Below are 21971 nucleotides of genomic sequence, written 5' to 3' on the forward strand. Positions count from 1 at the left end.
ATGGACTTTCTCCACAAGGCAGGACATGATGAACCAGGATATTGTGGTACTGTGCTTCTGTCATTTTTCTATTATTCTCTGGCAGATCTCAGGCTGGTTGAAAAACAGCTACAACCCATGGCAGAAGCTGCTGCCTGTTTGACGGCACCAGTGTGATCTCTGACTTAATACCCCCAATATATTGCTTCCTCCCTGTTTCCAGCTCTCATAATCTCTGGAAAACAGCAACCTTTCTGCCTCTTCTTGTTTGGTACTAGTGGCTGTTGACTGAAACCCAGACGCCAGGCTGTGATCACAGACTAACACTCTTAACACTGGGTTTATTCATGTGAGGCTGCCCATTACAATATATTGTAAATGCATATACTATATGACGCATGTCTGAAGAGTATTAAAACACAATGGGGTTGGCTTGTCATGGTTTCCAAACCAATAAAGAAGACTGTGGGTCCAAAAGCAGTTGAAACAGTTTCTAAAGTCTGTTTCGTTTTATTTTGTTTTTTAATTGCCTTCATCTTTTAAATTCCTGTATGAGAAAATATTACAGTTGTCTTAACTAACGTGTTCTTCTTGTTGTTTCGGTTCACTTTGTGTGTCATTTGTATTCAGAGAATCTTAAAGAAAAAGATGAACTTATGTGTATTAATAAATCCTACACATGTGATTTTTTCTTACATCCACTAGGGGCAGCGTGTTGAGGGGAACAGGCTACACACTCGTGAGCCAGCTGCACTTGGAGAGAGGACATGTTTGAGGATGTGATGTCTGAAACAGAAATGGTATACAAAGTGAATGTAAACAACAACAGGAATACACTAATTAACCTTTACTGCCCAGGGTTTCCATACCCATTTAATGCATATTCTCTCAATGTATACTGGACATCGGGCAGCAAAGGGTTAAGAAAATAAAGCTGTGATATTTCATACTTATACCAGATGTTTGCTGGGAGAGTGTTGGTCGCCACTTCTCAAAACTGACCTCTAGACTAAGAGAAGGTCATCAGATTACATTGCTCAGCATGACACTTCCATGGTAAATGACACCAGCTGTAACCGACTCATCTTGCCTATTGAATGTTAACAGATTGGCAGCTTTATTATACTGCACTGAAAGAATCGATCTCATGAACAGGTGCTGCACTTGAAAACCAGTGAGACGTCACGCTGGTTTATCAATCTGGTATTGAAGAATAAAAAAATAATGCTGGCTCAACTTCTGATCCTCTGATACCTTTCAGCATCATAATTCACTGCCTGTCTTACTCCAGGAAAGTCCCTGTATAGTTTCCTAAATTAAAAATCTTACTTCTTATCCTCTTTATCCTTCTGGCTTACAGGTATTGACCTTGAAAGGCTCTGAAACAGCCTGTTCCATGCAGCGGATCACGTAACGGGTTGAACACCACGGCTGTGGTCTAGTCCTCGGCTATGTTTCAGCTCCACTCATATTCTTTGTATTTCTCTGTTCCTCCTGTGGGTTTCATTTCGGTTCAGTGGTCTTGGGTAAAGTCCCTTTAGTCGAGCTTAACGAACTCTAGCAATCTTAAAATTATTTAAATCATTTTAGTTTGATAGCCTTCATAAACAATACCTGAAGATACCAGAAATGTAAGGAATGCTGACACTGAGTAAATTACTTACTTGCCATTGCTCCCTATAACCCTAGAGCTCAGTGTCTTTCCATACTTTCTGACGTGTTCTTGGGTTTAGCAGGCTTCATGTTCGACTGATGGATTGATGCCATGTAAATTGATACTGAATTCAAAATTAAATTGCAGTGTATTAGAGATGACTAGTAACCACTCTTCAAAGTTTTGTATATAATGTAATGCTTGCAAATTGAAACTTGCAAGGATAAAGCCAAAGGCCAAATTAGGAATATCAGTTAAAATATTATTTGAAATGGTTTCTTACAAATTTTCTACCAGTAATTGTAATATATTCTAAAAAATGTCCTTTTGCCTCTGCACTTGTTTCAAAATATCCTACAGATCTCTACGACTGGCATACATGCATTTCAACAGTGCTCAATTCAATTACCTTTTACCTGAGAAATGGTACTAATAGAGTTGCTTTGCAGCACTGGTTCATTTCAATTTACATTAAGTCAACAATATGCAAAACATTGGCGTCTTTTTTTTTTTTTTAAATCGCAAGTAGTTAAATATCAACACAACTTCAGATTGTTTTAAGATTTTTCAATTTGATAAACATTATACTGAATGTGCAGTTCCCTTTCAAGTATGAAGTGTAACCATTACTGAATGGGTATTTCCCTCCTAAAGACCCAAATCCTGAATATTGTATACCAAAGCTGCTCACCCAGCCGCTGATGCAGGCATGACTCCGCCCCTAAAAGGGCAGCGTGCAAAGATCAGCACCATTTTTCCTTTCAAGAATTTACCTGATTGGAGAGCCTTGTTCAGATAAGTATTTTGTTGCTTCTATCACTTTATATTTAGCATTTGTTGTGTTTTACAAAAATTATATTTAAACTAATTGCTGTAATAATTTTCTATTACATCTATTGTGTGCACTACAGCAGCATTTCTGCTAGTCAGCCTGTCACAGGGTCCTGTTACTAAATATTTTACCGGTCACCACACAAGATGAAGCGGTTATGTCTACTCTGTACATAGAGATATTCAAAATTACACGTAGAAGAAATCCTTGTGCATTCATATCTTTAATTAAACATAAACCAAAACCGTTAAATCATTTGTTTTCAAAAGTTATTGATATTGTAGCGTACATATTTGTTAAACTGGTAACTTGGAATGTCATTTTGTGCCATGTGATAAACAACTTTGAGCTGAGTAATCAGTTTGCTGCCTGATGACTGCCTTGCTTTATCGCAGTGCTTTTTCATGGTAGCTTGCTGCTTCAGTGTAAGTATAGCTAGAATATAGTCGCTGCACTTCCCTGTGTGCTGGCAGGGAAGAAACTTGCATATTAACAAAGCCTTTAGTAAATCAGTTTTTACGTGCAGCTTTTATAAAAAAACGGCAAAATATTTTGTCAGTGCCATCAACATTTTCGTGTCGTACCCACACAAACTTTTTCTCAGGGTTGTATAATCTCTTTATTTTCTTGCTTGTTGAAGGCTTTGTAGTAGTTTCAATGTCTTCTGGACTGACGAGACATATCTGCTCACAGCCATAGACATACTGTGTGTTTAAGCTTACAACCAGCAAGTTTGTCTTTCAGTGGAAAAAAAAAGAAATGAGCGTGGGCTGACGTAAATAGGCACGCACGCGCCAAGATGGCGGCTTTCTATGGGTGCATTAAGTGAGCTATTCAGAGCGTGAGTTTTTTAGCTGCCTTTCACACATTAAGTCAAACTGACTTAAGGCTTCTGTCTCTGCTGGTCATTTAGCTTTTAAAACAGTCTCTAACCAGTATTTACCGGTTAACGGAAACTCTGACTACAGCTTGTTGCTAGTTACGTCCCTCTGCGGCCTTATACCCTGCATGAAGCCACCGGCTTGAGTCGCTCTTTCCCAGGGATCCAGCAGCATAAGTCGGCTGACTTTGTACTCTTCTCCCAGGTTGCATAGCTCCTGCGGGAGCTTATTTTCTTTCCTGTTTTTGCTATTTAGTACTACACTAGACGTTTTATATTATTTATGTACAGCGCTTATAACATGACCTGTTATAGTGCGGAATCGGTTATACCACAGAAAGGTTGTGGCTCCCATTTCCCACATAATGCAATTTGACTCGCAAAATTGGGTGAACATTCCAGATATACAGTATGAAGCATGACAGACAGCAAAAAAAGTAAATCTTTCTGTTACAATGAAACATGAAGCGGTGGACAGAGTAAGAAAAGGTGAAACTCAAGTAGTAGTTTCAAAAGATATAAATGATGCAGAATCTACAATTACATGGATGGCTAAAAAGATGAAGGTAAACTAAGGTTTTCTTGAAAAGATTGACTCCAAGAGGTCTGCTCTAGGAAAAAAAAAATGGGGTGCACTAAAAACAATGAATTAGACTGCTGTATTCGCTTGGTTTCGGCAGGAGTGTCAACAGGGAGGCAGGGGGGTGCCCACATCAGCGCAGGCAGAGCCGTGTGAGACAAGCTGCTGTTTCAGAGTGCAAGATTTGTTGTTTTTGAACACGGTCAGGAAAGAATCGTCAAAATAAACCGTGGATTCAAGTACCTGCAAACTGTGTGTGTCTCCTTCCTTATTTCACATCGTACACTATAATATTAATTTGGCTTGTGGGCATTGTATCTCATTTCAGGAACAAAAATGCCAATATTTGTTATAATGCGAAACACTTATGGACCTAATTATGGACCCCGACAGCCACATTATAACAGGGTAGCACTATAATAATTTGGGCAGGGCAGAGCCCTGCGTGTAAACAGGGGGAAGGGCAAAGCCCTGCTGGTAAATGTATTATTTTGTCTTTCATGACCAATCCTTGTCTCTAAGTTAATTCTGTAATGGTAACATTTCGGACTTGAAAGGGAATGTTAGGTTAGTATCATAACCCTGGCTCCCTGAAATAGAAATGTCCATTAACCTTCGAGGCCATTGCATCCATGATTGCAGCAGGCTTGAAGGAAAAATGATGCTGAGATCTGTGAGATCGCAGTCCTTTTAATTCCTGGGGGGGTGGGGTCATAACTGTGCCACAGGCTCAGTGAGCAGCTTTGGTATAGAATAGTCAGGATTTTGGTCTTTAGGAGGTAAATACCCATTCAGTAGTGGTTACATTTCTATTTCAGGGAACCAGGGCTATGATAATAATCTAACGTTTTTTTCTGATTAGGATCTAGGTTGGTATTGCTACTGTGTATGTGGAAACTGGAAGAACCCAGGAGTAGGCCCTCATGTGCTCCTTTCATTACTGCCTCCCCTATTCTGGTGTGATAACTAAGCTTTTAATACTAGAAAAAATCTGAATGATTTCAACACAAGGCAAGGGTCAGTGATAATGTGTGTCGTGCTAATGAGAGGCACTGTAAGTAAATGTGTTTATCACAATTAGGGTTGGGATCAATTTCTGTTTTTCAACTGCAAAGCCCATTTCCAATTCCGTTTTAAAATAAATTCCCCATTCCAGTTCCTTTGACGGAATTGTAATTGATATTTTAGAGACATAATAATTGTAGTGATTGTTCAGCTGCTTTCATTTGAAGCCAATTTAACTGACTAACAGTTACTTCTATTTAAGTAATGTGTTGCCACTGTGAGAAGCTAATTTTAAGAGAATACTGCTAATTGTCATTTTGATCAATGACATGTTGGAATTGATTAAAAGGGAATGGGAATTGGGAATTGATTTTGAAAAGGAATTGGAATTGAAAAACAGGAATTGACCCCCAGCCCTGATCACAATCCAGACACTGGTTAAATCTTTGTTCAGGTTTTGTACAGATTCACAATGGGATGCATCACTCTGAAATCACCAGAGGGCGTCACTTAGAGTTGCACCAGCTCAAAATGAGAAAAAAAAATAAAATAAAAAAATAAAAACTACTGGTGGCGCAAGTTTAACTTTTCGTTCCCCTCTTCGACTCAGTAACTTTACATTAGTTGAATGGGCACCGGCTATCTTTTTGCAATTTTAAATCATCTTAGTTGCTGTGATGTGTTAGATCTTATAAGCCAGGCTAATCACTTTTACTGACAAGCTCGCAAAACAAATCATAAACACTTGACCAGAATTATTAGTAAAATGTACCTCTCTCTTTTGCTTTTTGTAACACAACGTACACAACAGCTGCTATCATTAATTTTGAATTTCAACAAATGCTAATTATCACGATAACTTGGGAGAAGCTGTTATGGTGTTTTTCTTTAGGGAGAACAATTTTAAAATATAGTAGCACTGCAGCTTTTGGCAAGAAAAAAGAGAATGTTTCATTCAACAACGTTACATTGTCAGGTTAGTTGTTGCACTTTCGATGTCCCAAAGCATGAAAACTTTCCTTTAAGCCTTTTAACTAATCCAAACACAGACTGAGAGCGGGCGCGAACCCAGGACCTCTCGCACTAAAGCATAGCGCCAATACTGCTATACAAAAGAGCTGGTTCCTTTGCAAGGAGCATATATCGGGCTTATGTCTTTGTGTGTGATTATGTCACCTACCAGACCTGCTACATTCTCCTGTGCCAGCCTGGTCCACCCCGGACTTGCTTACCGGGCTACAGTCTGACAAGTGTGTGCTGTGGTACCTGCATCCCACTCCTAACACCAGGTCGCGAACCTCAGTTCCCGCAGGCAGGCGCATCGCACAGGGCGAGGAAATCCACACACAGACGGAGGGTGGACTGAAAGAAGGAGAAACAGAATGAAGAAAGGGAGCTATGAGAGAAAGAGCTAGGAAGAAAAAAGCTCAAAAATGAAATAAAAAGTTTAGTCATGAAACCTCGCCATGTGTCCTTCTTGATGCCGCCAATATATATATACACCCACACACATATACACACACAGTGCCTTACAAAAGTATTCAGACCCTTCCTATGGTGTCCCATTTTGTGAAATTGCAAAATGATTCATAAACATTTTTTTAAACTTAATATTTTATTCAAAACTTGAATGCTCAAACTGAAGACTTCTAAGGTTAAGATAAGTTACAGTAAATCTCAGCAAAAACTAAAGCGAAAAAAACTGAAATATGTTGATTGCATAAGCAATCAGACCCATCAACTCAATATTTGGTGGAAGCACCTTTGGCAGCAATTACAGCTGCAAGTCTTTTTGGGTAAGTCTCTACCAACTTTGCACACCAGCTTGGTGCAATTTGTGCCCATTCTTCTTGGCAGATTTGCTCAAGCTCTCTCAAGTTCAACTTCAATCCTAACACATTTTCCAGTCTCTGCTGAGGAGACGCATCCCCATAGTATGATGCTGCCACCACCTTGCTTGACTGTAGGGATAGTGTTGACTGGGAGATGTGCTGTGTTGGGTCTGCGCCAAACGTAACACTTGGCATTTAGACCAAAAAGTACCAATTTGGTCTCGTCTGATCACAACACATTTTGCCACATTTTTGCAGGATCACTCAGGTGCTTTGTTGCAAACTCCATGGGGGCTTTGAGGTGGCTTATTTTTAGTAATGACTTCCTTCTTGCCACCCTGCCATACAGGCTACTTTTGTGAAGCGTTCTGGATATTGTTGACTGATGCATATTTTCTCCCATTTTAGCCATTGAACTCTGTAGCTCTTTCAAAGTTGTCGTTGGCCTCACAGTGGCATCCCTCACCAGTTTCATCCTTGTCCGGCTGCTCAGTTTGGAGGGCCTGATCTAGGCAGTGTCTGGGTGGTACAATGCACCTTCCATTTCTTGATGATTGAGTAGACTGTGCTCACAGGGATATTCAGAGACTAAGATATTTTTTTGTACCCTTCTCCTGAGCTCTGCTTTTCAATGACTTTATCCCTGACTTGCTTTGAACACTCCTTGGTCTTCATGGTTGAGTCTTTGCTTGAAATTCACTACCTGACCAAGGAACCTCACAGAGACAGGTGTTTTTATTTTGAAATCATGAGAACCACTAATATTGCACACAGACAGAGGCCATTCAACTAATTGTGTGGCTTGTTAAGGTCATTTTGTGCACCTGAATTAATTTAGGTTTGCCACAGCAAAGAGTTTGAATACTTATGCAATCATGACTTTTCCATTTTTATTTCATATTAATTATCTATTCACTTCTTTCTTTTTGTTTTTGCTTTGAATGTGTGGAGTAGGTGGTGTATAGAACACATTCATTCCTACTTCAGTGTCAATACTGAAAGCTTTAAAGCAACAACATGTGAAAACTGTGTGTGTGTGTGTCTGTGTATATATATATATATATATATATATATATATATATATATATATATATATATATATATATATTTTTTTTTTAACTCTTGTCTGAACCAAACAATATTCCACACCATATAAAGATACCGGTAGTGTGCATTGCATGACTGAACTGTTTACCTGGCATGGCAAATCCAAGAGTTTTACGACAATAATTTAAAAACCTGTACAAAAAACCTCCATGAAATACTACCAATAGCCCGTCATTATTGAGACCTCTTTTTTCAGCTTTAAAGTGTTTTGCTTGGAGGTATGGCAGAGTGCTATATAGTCCCAGCTGACTTGGTTAGCGTATCCTTATAATCTGGACAGGTTGAGGGCATTTTTGCACCTCGAAAATCAGTCTTTCTTTCACCATCTCTCATAGTGCAGATAACGTCACACAGCACTTCAGCTGATTGGTCTAGATCAGTGGTGCACCACTCAGGCCATGTAGGGCCGGTGCCCCTCCTGGTTTTAGTCCTAACCATACTCTAAATTAGTTAATTGGACCAATTAAGCTTATAATTAGGTCCAATAAAGTACTTTACAGTGCAGTTGGAATAAAAACCTGGAGGGACACTAGCCTCCAGCACCAAGTTGTGCACCACCGGTCTAGATGGAGATTTGCCGTGTGGTATTTTAAAAAAATCCTCTGGTTTCTATGCCGAGCAATTTTCGGCCGTGCCACTTTCCCATTCAAAACAATACATTCTATTTTTTTAAATTTTTTTTGCCGCATGGTTTATCGCTTTCCGTTACTGCGCCCAGTGTAATCAGACCTACATTTTAGTGCTCGTATTATATTGAATTACTCAGCTTCTAATTTGTATATTCGTTCAGCAGTTATATAAAATAATGCACACCTGCATACCTGCTAAGCCCTGTGCACTGTTACACTGCACTAACACGTGAGCTGATATTCTTTAGGGCTAATGCTTTATTTTACATGTATTAAATTCAAGTGAATACATTATGTTTCAAAGCCTGGTTTTAAAGCCTGCCTGTGAATTGTAAGCTGCTTAAAAAAAGAGTCGTTTGCATCTCAATGAGTATAATCCGGGATAAATAATATAGTTAGGTCTTAACCGATGTCCATGAATGTAAAGCTAAATGTTTCAGCCAGTCCTTAGCATGAGTGTGTTTCTGTGTAGGCCAACACCGTGTTCTCAATAGAAGAATGGGATTATTAATCTTTGAAGCTAATGTCTTTTTCTTTTTTGCTGTAGTGTGGCAAAATTCTCAAAAACACTAGTGGTACATTTTGTAATATGCATATCAGATTGTTGCGAATAATTCTGTCTGGAATTTGATAGCTATCACACATGCAGTTTTGGTATATAGTTTGGTAAATAAGTTCACAATGTGTATGTATTGTATATGCCTATCTCTCCATATCCATATTTACTGATCATATTGATCTGCTGTTTGATCCTGACATTTCCATATAGACATATCTATTAATAACTGGTATAAGCCATGACCTGGTTGATGCAATGTTTTTTGCATGTGGATAGAGTTTACCCTGGTATAGGTCAGGGCAGTGTTGTAAAGAAGCACATGTAATGATGAATATTATAAATCACGAAGCACGAATGAAGAGAGAGACCTAGTAGTAAAAAATCCCTTATTAAATATGATAACAAATCACTACAGCTGTGGCCAAAAAGTTTTCCATCACCTAGAATTGTAGGATTGAGATATCATTTTAAAAAAACAAAACAAAACAAAAACTATATGAACCGTAATATAGACCTTTATTTAACATCATGTAATCAAAGAAACTACAGAATTATATTGTAAAAGTATATTATGGAAGCCATAATAGTTCTACAGTACTTCATGTAAGATTTTGAAATGTCACATTTAAAAAAACAAACAAACAAACAAAAAAACACTATATGGAAAACTATAGTGGTATGTAATTCAATATGTTAAGATCAAATTATTCAGTAGGTTTCAATCAGCTTTCTGAAACAAACTTAGTTAATCTAGAGGGTGATGCAAAACCTTTGGCCATAGCTGTACAGCAGGGCTGGCCAACCCTTGTCCTGGAGCGCCGGAGGGTCTTCTGGATTATGTTCCACTGAGTTCTCAATTACTTAATTGAATCAGTTATTTTATTAATTGGTCAACACTAACATTTTTTTTCCAGGTCTTTAGCCATTGACGATTTACAGATACCCAGGAAACCTGCGGGATTGTGGCTCTCCAGGACCAGGGTTGGCCACCCCTGTACATCTGGGTCATTTCAGCCAAGAGCTTGTGTCAATTTTTTTTTTTTTTTTTTTTTTTTTTTTTTTTTTTACACTCAGACTTAAACTAAACCACATCCTAAAATCAGAATACACAAAAGACAACATCAAAGTGAAGGGGTTTTATTAATTTGATTCATATTATTCAATCGCAGCAAATAATTACGTCAAATTACACATATTTTACTATTTTGTAAAACAGCAATAAACAAAAAATAATCAATAAACGCATAACATCAAATGGACTTAAAAAAAATACACTTACTAGTCGATTTACCTCCCTCTTGTGAACATGCACCGCACAAACATTTACCTGAGCCCACTTTCCGAGTACTGGTGCCTTCAGCAGTTAATCATTAAATGAACTGAAGCATCAACATTCCAGACTGGGAAAAGTACATCTAATCAGCAGTATATACAAAATCTTGAACAAAAACAATGTTACTTTTATATAAACAATATATATTGTTACATATTGTTTATACCAATAATATAATTGTATATATATATATACACACACACACACACACACACATAATATATATATATATATATATATATATATATATATTATATATATATGTTAGGATTACATGTTAAAACAGCGTGCCATTGTGAACTGTTTAAATGTTAATGGCTTACATTTAAAAAACTTATAAAAAGATATATGTTGTCCACAATGCTATCCTGTTAAATGTTATGGTAAATATGACGTTCTTCAGCGCCAGTTCTCAGTTGAGTACTACTGCGTTAGTGTTATATCGGCTCTTTCATTTTAATCTTTTCAGTCCAATACCTTTTTCCTAACTTTGCCTTTAGATTTTGACTCAGCAGTCGAGCATCGTACCGGATATTTCACTGCTTAATTGAACAGCACTTCGTTGAAGTAATTAGAGCCCTAGTTTATGCAACCCCTCTGCCAAGACCTGCGCACGCTCGCAGACTGCACTGCGCCTTCCCTGTCCCAGAATGCACCGCTGCCAGCGGCAGCCGGCCATGTTTAGGTTATCTTGAAACTGCGGTAGAAGAATATACACAAAGCCTCGAATACGACTGCTTTTTGGTTTCCTTACTGTTCAGACGTCATTTTAATGCACTCTGGTGTTTAAGACGCCCTCCAGTAAAAATGGCTGCGAGTGCAAAAGGTATGGGTAATATTTCAATACAATATCATTTGTAAACAAAAGTGAAGACTTAAACGAATGACCTGAGTGGCGACGGTCTCAAACAAGCAGGGTGAGGGCCTAGCGTTCAGCAGACAACTGAGCTCAGTTAGCGTCTTTCAGGCATTCGTAGCTTATGGTCGTTTAGTTAGTTTGAATGTTGTTTACCGTAAAACACATGCTATGTACATGATATAACATGTTTGCAGGTTAGGGTTAGTTTAGCTGCTGTGAGCGTGCATTGCTAGAGTGCTACATTCTGCACAGCCTACCACAGTGTGTATTGTGAGGATTACAGTATCCAACTCGATTTTGACTTTGTGTATATTTGTATTTGCTGGTTACAGCTTGAGAGTTAATCTTATTTTATAGAACCCGAATGGACCCTTTTTGTTGCTTGTGGGCTAATAATGCAAGTTTTTTGCACATTTATAATTATGTGGATTTTAACACTTGATACCTGGTCCCAAATGTACATTAAAGTAGCATTACCAAAAATAAAAATAATAGCATTGCAGAGATGGAAATAAGACTTCCATTGCATAGCAGTTTGATCCATTCACCTGAGCTTGTTACCTACTGTGTCTAATCAAGCTTGTAGTAAAACCTGGCATGGGAGAAACTGCTATGCAGTAGAAGTCTAATTTCCATCTCTGGTTTGTTTCTCATACAGTGAAACTCATTGCCCAGCAGTACTGTACAGGCTTTTCAGATTTAGCCAACAACTACTTGCTCTATTTACAGATTGAAGCTCTAGAAATACTACTGTGGAAAGTATGTCTGTATATTTAATTACATGATAACAATTTATTTTGTTTTGTCAGTCAGCAGCCTAGACAAGGCTCCAGACTAACTTTTTTCTAGAAGCCAATGGCTCCAAGTACAAAAAAAAAAAAAAGTCTCCAAAGACAACTGTTGAGAGCCACTTTAAGAGCAAGTTGGTTGTTGCTAAGACACTAAAATGATACTAACACAGTAGCTTATTTTACTCACTTGTTGAATAGGTAATCTAGGCAGCTGATGACTACGATGAACTCTGCATTATATATTTGAGATAGCTTCCAAGGGTTGTGTAGGGAATTGGTGACTGAGACTAATTGTGTCCAGTTGTATGGGAAGTGGCATGCTGCAGCTCGCATGCTCTGTGTAGCGGAGTCCTGGTATCAGTCTTGTTTTCAGTGAGTCCATTCTGTCATTTACTAAAGTAAGTACACCACAGTAAACACAGTATCATATTTTAACTGTTCTAGTCATTGTTACAGTCTGGAAGCTAAGTTTAGTGAATGACAGTTTTTCTATTGCAGTCAAGTAAGCTGCAGTGCATTTTATTTCAGGAGTACCCTTCCTAATTACAGTCCCACTTATTTGCGTTTTGCTGTCACTGTTCTCAATATTCAGTTTGAGAAATAGCTGTTGCACAGCTGACCTTGCTTTAGTACAAAACTCGCTACTTTTACTGTGTTTCAGTAACAAACGATGCAGTCTGTTATTGTTAACTCCAAACTATTTAGGCACCCAACGATTTGAGTGCAAAAGACATCATTGGTTTATTGGAGTTCACAAAGAGAACTTTGAACTTTTTTTTTGTTTTAATAGACCTTTTGCTGCGTTTCAGCCCTTCATTATAAAACTGTTAATAGCATGTGTGTTTTTGTTTTTTGTTATTAAAAATAAAAATTGAATGCAACATTTCATGTAAAGCAAATGTACTCTCACACATTTGATCACCACCACAACTGCTGCATGAACCCGTGGTTCCCATATTCTGCTGGTGTTAATACGGCACCTCTGGACTTCCAGGCATTTGTGTTTGATCAGATTCCTGTCTCATCCTTCTCACGCTTCAGTTTATGCATGCTTTTTTTTTCCTTTTACAGACTGACATCATAGCGCATTCATAAATATTGACACAAGTATGGAATTGGTGCAACATAATCATGTTGTTTGCAACCAAACAATTCCTAATACAGGTGTCTCTCTAGTTGCTGTAGCTGAAAGGGCACTGCAGGCACAATGGCCATGAATAGACATAGTCCATGCATTTTGAGGGGCATTGCAGCAATTTCTGCAAGGCCGGCATTCATTTTGAGCCATATTTGTGTGTATAAATTAAAGATTACAGGAAATGAGCAATTTAATTTACCAAGGTTTGAGAATTCTTTAGGCGTTGCTTTACTTATAAACCTCAGAGGTCACCCAAACCAGTCAATCGATAGTGCTGGTTTTATTCAAGGTGCTCGCTAAACTGGCCTTGTTTTTTGGTTTGAGACACAATGTAAGGTTTGTAATACTTGCTGGTATTATTGCTTATATGTTATTCACATATGCATAATCAGCATGTTTCCAAAATGTTTCGAGTGAGAACATAAGGGAACCAAAAAACAGATTATTATTTCAGTACAAGTGAATCTGAGCTGCATCTTGTCTTAAGCAGTGACAAGTTAATTCAGGTTCACTGTGCATGCTGCATGCAAAAATGTTGGTGATCCTGAAAGACAAGTGTCTCAAAACAGATTACTATGTTTTACAGATGATGAGTTTGATCAGTTTGACAAGCCAGGGGCCGAAAGGTCACGGAGAAGAAGAACTGGAGCTGAGGACATGGACAGGTAGAGTAAAATCAATTACTTAGCATAAGTGGAGTGGGTTATTGTTGATCATCCCAGTTCATTTCATGATGGAAAACAACACGTTAAAATTCAACAGTGTGGCCTTAATGGATTTTATTTTGGCTCAAGGACTTACGCCAAGTTCTTGCTAAGAGTCACGTTGTGTCTAAAATATGAGGCTGGAATCGAGTGCACTGGGAATAAAACAGATCTCTTCAGATCAACAGTGCATTAGTTTAGGGTCATCATCAATGAGATGGCAAAGTCAGATCTGTCAGCCAGTGACGATAACGTCTACTGCTCGCTATCTATAACCTACACTGAAAACATGAAGTCGTTCAAAACTATTTTAAGCATATTTGCACGCCAAGAACGTATATATAAACTAAGCTTGTCTCATACCAATTAGAGGAATCCTAATTATTAATTCAACATGGGACTTGTAGGCTATACCTATTATTAGGGAGTAAGGTGTCGCTTGACTCAAAAGGCTGTCAGATTAATTTAAATTTTCAAGTATTAACAGTAGAGCACACATCAATGCCTGTCTGGTTATTTGACAGTTTAGTGATACTTTGTTGTGGAAACAAACTGAAATTCGGGGAATGATTACATGACAATGTCCAAAATGTTTTTGAGACCAAGATTAAATCAAAATGAAGGCACAGCCATAACAGCTTTAAAGTTTAACTTTGGCAGCATCATAAACTTTGATTACATTTATGACAGGACATAACCCCTGTATCTAACAAAACTAACAATTGTCCACTAGCTTTCATTTGTTGTAATAATTGATTTAATTTCCCAACTCAGATGAAAGGATTAAAAAGACTAGTTAATTAAATCCTTTTTTTTGTAGCTGGTGACAAGTATTTGTGTAAAAGAAACTTGATATTATAGTTCTAATTGTCATGTCTGTTCTTGTTATTACAGTGATCTTGAATACGACTTGCTTGATGATGATTGGCTTTCTACTAAAAAGGTACGTTGCTGTGCAATTTTTTCGCCAGTCTATGTGATTGTGCTCAAAGATCTAACATTTACCAGTGTTGTTGGGAGCAGGGGAATACAATCAGGCTCTGCCTTTTTAGTAAAGCCTTCTCTGCCCCCAGCTGGCAGTGTCTTTGCCTGCAGCAGGTGCAGAGTCCAGGCAAGGCTGTGTGGACTCTAGATGACACTTCTACTAGTGAAGGAGTAGTTATACCTGGCCTTTTTAAATGTGTATTTATTTGTTTATTTGATAAGACAATGTCACTAGAACCGATATTTTCTACTCAGGGTTTTAATCAAAAACTCTATTGAAATATGGACAGCAGGGATGCTACGCATTTAAAAGATTATTAATGTTAGTATGAGACCCAAGGTTATGAGAATCCAGTTATTCAACCGTGTGTATTAGTGTCTTAAGTTTATTTGAACAGACCCCATTGCATTAAAGAAAAAAAAAAGGCTACAAGTTTACTTTGGAATTGAAATCGTAATCCGATCTAATTTAAGGCAAGAAAATGTAAATGTTTGTTTGATCAAGACAGGTTCTGTATTAAGGCCCTGCCCACACTACATAACTGATCTCGAGAACCTTACTCGAAACAGTTCAAATTAGTCCAGGTCAAAGCGTCCACACTGAAGTACCGTTTCATGTTTAGTCGGGCTTAACCCTTTGCGGTCCTACGTTGGACCAGGTCTCTAGCCACTGCACCACTGAGAAGACAGAAACATAACAAAGGAGGTAGCTGCTTCCGCATCAAGCGCACAAAGAATATCATGGACATTTGTAAAGCTTTTTGAGATGTTATAATAGTAAATAATGAGTATCACATTATTGAGGAGTTTGATGATAAAACAAGAGATCAGGAGAGGATTTAGTCAGTAAGCACATACATCAGTATGCACATCTATAAAGAGGTACCGAGTTCTTTGGTACTATGTTACTATGCAGGCAGGCCGAGCAATAATACGTCGCTAATCGTGGAATCCCGGGTCTTAGCAATAATCTTTATGAAAGCCAGTATCAGTTGAAAATTACGGTTAGAAAAAACAAAATAATAGCTTACCTGTAAAAAAGAAAAAAAAAAACATTTAACATGACAGCACATTATGCAACGTGGAGTCATGATGAAATGTTATCACTGGTTACTGTTTGGAGAGATCGGGTCATTCAAAATCAGCTTCAAGGATCTTCTTGAAATCAAAAAAGTGTTTCACAATAATATATTATATTATATTTAGGGCACTGTCCAATATCACAACAGAAGTCTGCAGTGAATTATCTGGAAAAGTAACCATTGCTGTGTTTGGTGATAACAATGTTGCAATGTCAATAAGGATGATACAGTAATCTGGTTACCTGGTTACTATCCGGCCACCTCTCGCGATAACATGAGTGAGATTTGCCCATCTCATGTAATAACTCGAACTCAGGAAACCCTGGAAACGCTACTTTTTTAGCCAACTCGCATTGCACCTCAACTCGAGTTTTGGAAAATTCAGGCTAACCCGGGAGCGCTTGAGTGCACTCGAGTTGCCTTGACTATGGAAATGAGGTATTAGGAAATTCAGGCTAACCTGGCAGCACTTGAGTGCACTCGTTGGCTTGACTATGGAAACGAGGTATTAGGAAATTCAGGCTAACCTGGGAGCACTTGAGTGCACTCGTTGGCTTGACTATGGAAACGAGGTATTAGGAAATTCAGGCTAACCTGGGAGCACTTGAGTGCACTCGTTGGCTTGACTATGGAAACGAGGTATTAGGAAATTCAGGCTAACCTGGGAGCACTTGAGTGCACTCGTTGGCTTGACTATGGAAACGAGGTATTAGTATTGGTTGGTATTCAGTAATTGTGTAAACGAGGGAAATGTTTGTTTTGTGTTTTATAATTCGTGCCTTAAGTGTCTATATTCTGCTGTATCTAATATCCAGTATGTTAAAGGGAATTAACATGGAAAATGAGTATCAGCACAGACCCTTGCACTGTGCAGTAACTACTGTATAAACAAGAAGGCCAGCATCTATATTAACATACGTATTTCTAACAAAGATCAAACAACATTCTAAATGTTTAACGTCTGAATAACTTAGTAACTCTCCTAGTACTGATAAAATAAAATGGTTTGTAGAAACCCATACAGTGTATTCATTCTTTGCACGGTCTTTGGAATAAGATTTCAAGTCCCAAACAGTGAGAGTGCTTGAGACCCAATTGAAATGCATTTGTCTGCGTTTATTTTCAGTCATTTTTGAATAGTACAATTCTGTGTTATCTTCTAACTTGCTGACGTGCATGAGAGTTTGATGTGCCAGTGCTTAATCTGATGTGGTCAGAATGAAATTCATCACTGTCACTGCTGCTGTCGCTGCTGCTTGTATTATCCATGTTGTCATGAAACCCTAATGTCTGTGTGTCTTCATAACCTTGCCCTTACGTTATCATATGTTGCTCGCAATGTATTACCTTCTGACATTGTACAGTTTTAGTACAGTACTCTTAACTTGACTGATTTTTGTGCCCATTTGTTTTTAATAAAGTAGGAATTGAATGCTGAACCCATGCATTGTTTATGATTTGTGTATCCAGAGATATGGTAGTCATTTTTATTACATAGTTTAACGAGTCTACGTCAGATACTATATTTTAAACCTCGTGACTTGACAACTTGACTTGATTCCACAGACTGTGGTACATGTACTTCATTGAAGACTATTGTGGAATATCTTTAAGCAAATAGTGGTGCCATATAATAAGTGACAAAAACATTAAATAATCACAAGATGCAAGAACGTAACAAGGTTATCTGCATTCAGAAAATATTCATTTATATTCAAAAAATGCTAATTAAATCAAACCTAGCCACACACTAATTAAGGCTGATGTTAGTTAATGGAGAAATGATTTAATAACAGGCCAGTGCTTCTGAGATCTGCAAACTAATGCAGTGAATCCCCTGCCCAGGGTTTGAAATCAATCCAAGATTATATAAAAAGAGAGAATTTTCATGAGTGTTAAATTATCAAAACAATGAAGTTACTATATCAGAGTGCAGCATGTAACCATGGTAAAAACATTATTGGCTATAAAACTGTTAGTAATAGCCAGCAGAGGGCTATTGGACTGCAGTGTATGTAACAAACAATGGATTTTTAATGGTTTAAAAAAAATAATAATCTAGGTGATGATGCAGTACAACAAGTAGTAATGAAGTTGTGATTGTGAGTTAGTGTGTACAAGTGTGACTTAATGAGCAGGATGTAAAGCTTAGTTTGACCACATTTTCCTATCACCAAATCATTTAAATGATTCATGCATATTGCAGGTGAGGGAGACACTTGGGTGCCTGTCGCAGTAATTTTGCTTCAGTAAGCAATTCATAATGATGTTAGTTTTGTCTGTCTATCTACTTATTTTTTGTAGCTTCATGTAACCCTTTTTTTTTTTTTTTTAGAATCCATCTGACTTTTCTGATGAAGAGTTGAACGATGACCTTCTGCAAAGTGATGATGAAGATCAGAACATGAGGTATAGATTGTACCTGAATTCTAGGCACTTTAGATAGATAGATAGATATGTATAGATTTAGATCTATATGTATCTATATCTTGATACAATTAGATCTATAAGTAGATAAGTAATAGGAAGCATGGATTGCAGATAGTTTATTTCTAATTGCAAACGCTTAAGTTGTACACTATGTAATTAATCTTAAACATCCCAAATCAGACTTCTCCTTTAAGACTTGGGAATAAGCTCTATAAAGCTCAGTTTTGCTGCTTATTGCATCATCTAATTTCACCATAGAGAGGCTGCTGGTTTTCAGATATGGTTGATGTATTAAAATGAAAACAAATACATTTAGACAAATGTTTGGATGAGCTGTCTATCGATGCCAATTTATAATACAATTATAGCTTGTAAAATAATTATAATCAATGTGGTAATACAGTGGGGTTGAATATTTCATAATGCTCATGATTCTGTGAGTAATTTGTTTGTTTGTTGTGTTATACAGTTCCCAGGGTGTTGCCATTAGCCTCAATGCTACAGCCGGTCTGGTTACATCATTTGACGTTACAAAAAGTGATCACGACCATTCTTTGGATGAAGCAGAGTACAGAGAAAGCGGCGATGAAAATGTGGGTGCTGAAGACTATGAAGGGGGAGAGGGGTTAGAAGGAGCGGAGGGCTATTCTCAAGAAGAGTATGCAGATCAGTACGAAGCCAGTGACACAGAGCTGGCAGGGGACCACATGGAATACACAGGAGAACAGGCGGAGGAAGAAATGTACAGCGATGAAGTGTTAGACATTGAAATCAATGACCCTATGGATGATGAATTTCAAGTAAGTCCTCTCTATTGTATCTCCAAAGATAACATTGCTTTCCTGCCTAGGTTTAGGGCAGATTTCAAATCTATTTCTGTCCCATGGGAGGGGGGAAAATTAGATCCATCCACAACGGTAATCGGGTTACGGGTCGGCCACCCCAGCGGGGAGGTGGGGGGGGGGGGGGGGAGGAGGGAGGGGGAGGGAGGAGGGGGGGGGAGGGGGGGGAGTGGGGGGGGGGGGGGGGAGGGAGGGGAGGGAAGGGTGAGGAGGGGGAGGGGGGGAGGAGGGGGGGGCTTGGGACATTTGACGTTACAAAAAGTGATCACGACCATTCTTTGGATGAAGCAGAGTACAGAGAAAGCGGCGATGAAAATGTGGGTGCTGAAGACTATGAAGGGGGAGAAGGGGGTTAGAAGGAGCGGAGGGCTATTCTCAAGAAGAGTATGCAGATCAGTACGAAGCCAGTTGACCCCCCCCAGCCTCCCCCCCCTTCCACCCCAACCCTTCCCCCCTTCCGCCCTCGAGGGGGAGTGGGGGGGGGGAGGGGGGGGGGGGTGGGGGAGGGGGGAGGGAGGGGGGGGGGGGCGAATACACAGGAGAACAGGCGGAGGAAGAGGGTGGTACAGGCGATGAAGTGTTAGACATTGAAATCAATGACCCTATGGATGATGAATTTCAAGTAAGTCCTCTCTATTGTATCTCCAAAGATAACATTGCTTTCCTGCCTAGGTTTAGGGCAGATTTCAAATCTATTTCTGTCCCATGGGAGGGGGGGGGGGGGGAGGGGGGAAAATTAGGTCCCCCATTAGTTTTTTATCTGCGCTCTGACAAACTTTGTGTTGACAGCTTGTTTGGCGGTAGGTAATACTCTTCTGTCGGCTCAGAGCCTGCATGGAATTGTGACCTTGAGGGCTGTATCCTGGTGAAAAAAAAATGAGCTGCTTTGTGTGGTGGAGATAGGCTGCCAATTGTCAGAGGTGGTTAATGCAAAGGCTTTTATCTGGGCTTTAGACAATATCTGATAAAGTCCTGCAAAGGTGAAAAGATTATTGACCTCCTTTAAAGACATCTTTTAATATTGCTGAAATGATTGATGCTGTTCTCTATTCATTCATTTTTTTAAACCACATAACAAGCTGAATAAAGAGATTAACTCATAGATGTAGATGGGATATCAGGTATGGTCCATTTATCATTACCTACAAAATAATGCCAAGACCACTTTTGACAAAGATGTATTGCTTCCTTTTGCTATTTAAAGATAAGCATTTGACCTTTTCACCACCAATGAACAATACTGCTTAAAAGTAATTTTGAAAAGTATCTGTTGTGTGTAATGGCTCTGTTTACAAGGGCACCCAAGTGCTGAGGCTTAATGCTTCTGTTTACTGGTATTTAGAGGTAATATCTGGCACAGTTTAAGGGATTAAACCCTTTTTCATAAGGGGAAGAGTGTACCCTTACTGCAGTGGTGTTACTGTTATTTGCCTTTCATTGCATAGTGTTAGCATAGTAATTACATTGAGTGTGTGTGGTACCTTACTTTGTCTTAATGCCCTTTATATATAATGATTTTTGAAGTTCAAGTTGTAGGGCATTAGGACAAAGAAAGGTTCCACACACACTCGATGTCCATTGAAACATATATGTTCCTTTTGTCTATCTACAGTAGGTTGTTCTCTTAAACTGAAATTTTACAGGTTTTTCATGCAGAAAGTGATAAACACAACATTCTCTTTGTACCTTTGTGTAACTGAAGATGTATATTCTTGCGGTCTCTGTACTGTAATTCATGTAGGTTGTGTTACTCTATTTTTTAATTGTACCGATAGGTCTTAATTTATGTTTACATCTGTAACTGGGATAATATATTTCCAACACACTTGTTGAATTCTTTGTGTACACTTTTTGTGGCAATGAATCAATTCCTGGGGATTTGTGTAAAATGGAATTGGTATCTGAGATTTTCAACATCTATGAAATACAGTATTGGTTTTGTGTGTATATATAATGACATCTCATTGAATCTCAATTATGGGAAAGAACAAGTTTTTCAGTAACATACATCACTCATCCCAGCTCAGCAATGGAACTAAGACTCCCATTGCATTGCAGTTGGATCCGTTCCTGGTTTTACAATGAGTTTAATATGACACACCTGAGATTGTTACATGTACACCAGGGGTGTTCAAGCATGTATCAAAACCTGGAATTGGTGAAACTGCTGTGTAATAGGAGTTTTATTTCTATCCCTGCCGCTATACACCTCTGTATGTTATTTGTCACACTTTAAATGTATTATCAACCACAAATAGAGGAAACACCTCCACAGAATTTGTTCCACCGGAGTTGGAATGACCCTTATATGATTGCAGATTGATTCTAGTTTTAGGTTCTAACCATCACGTCGTTCTAGAACTGATTTCTTGCAGCTCCAGTAAGTAGTGTGTGTTTCTGTCTCCAGGATGAGGACTACTCCCAGTCTTACAGTGGTCAGCAGACAGTCCTGGAGGTGGAAGGGGAAGCTGAAGAGCAGGAGATGCATGTTGCTGCTCAGGAGAGGGGCATTGAACCTGAAGAGGTAGGCTGTTAGGAAGTGTTATGACTATTGTGGCGATTTACCATCTCCAGCACATCTTTGAACTTTGCTACTTACCACACAGCAAGCTGTGAAATTCACTAAACATTTAAATCTCATTTAATTTTAATTTTTTTTTTATTTTTAGCTGTTACAAATCTAATACAGTCAATAGCATCTTTGTACACTAAACAGGTGCTAGCTTTGCTAATTGTCTAACACCAACAGTG

The 21971-nt window shown here is 38.6% G+C and overlaps 1 protein-coding gene across 3 annotated transcripts in view; it reads left to right on the forward strand.

Moving 5' to 3' along the window:
• The first annotated feature begins 11054 nt into the window (after window positions 1–11054).
• The window catches only part of LOC121310258 (RNA-binding protein 33-like), a 53180-nt gene continuing 42263 nt past the window's right edge, over window positions 11055–21971 (forward strand). For 2 of the 3 annotated variants that reach the window (XM_041243560.1, XM_041243565.1), the window contains exons 1-6: window positions 11055–11216; window positions 13765–13843; window positions 14777–14825; window positions 18284–18357; window positions 18848–19178; window positions 21628–21744. In XM_041243560.1, coding sequence (XP_041099494.1) covers window positions 11198–11216; window positions 13765–13843; window positions 14777–14825; window positions 18284–18357; window positions 18848–19178; window positions 21628–21744 — 669 coding nt within the window. In that variant the 5' untranslated portion in view covers window positions 11055–11197. Of the gene's footprint in view, window positions 11217–13764; window positions 13844–14776; window positions 14826–18283; window positions 18358–18847; window positions 19179–19795; window positions 19843–21627; window positions 21745–21971 lie in introns of those variants that run through there. The other variant, XM_041243566.1, reaches the window with a different exon arrangement.

The sequence above is a fragment of the Polyodon spathula genome, chromosome 3 (assembly GCF_017654505.1).
Source record: "Polyodon spathula isolate WHYD16114869_AA chromosome 3, ASM1765450v1, whole genome shotgun sequence".
In the NCBI taxonomy this organism is placed as follows: Eukaryota; Metazoa; Chordata; class Actinopteri; order Acipenseriformes; family Polyodontidae; genus Polyodon; species Polyodon spathula.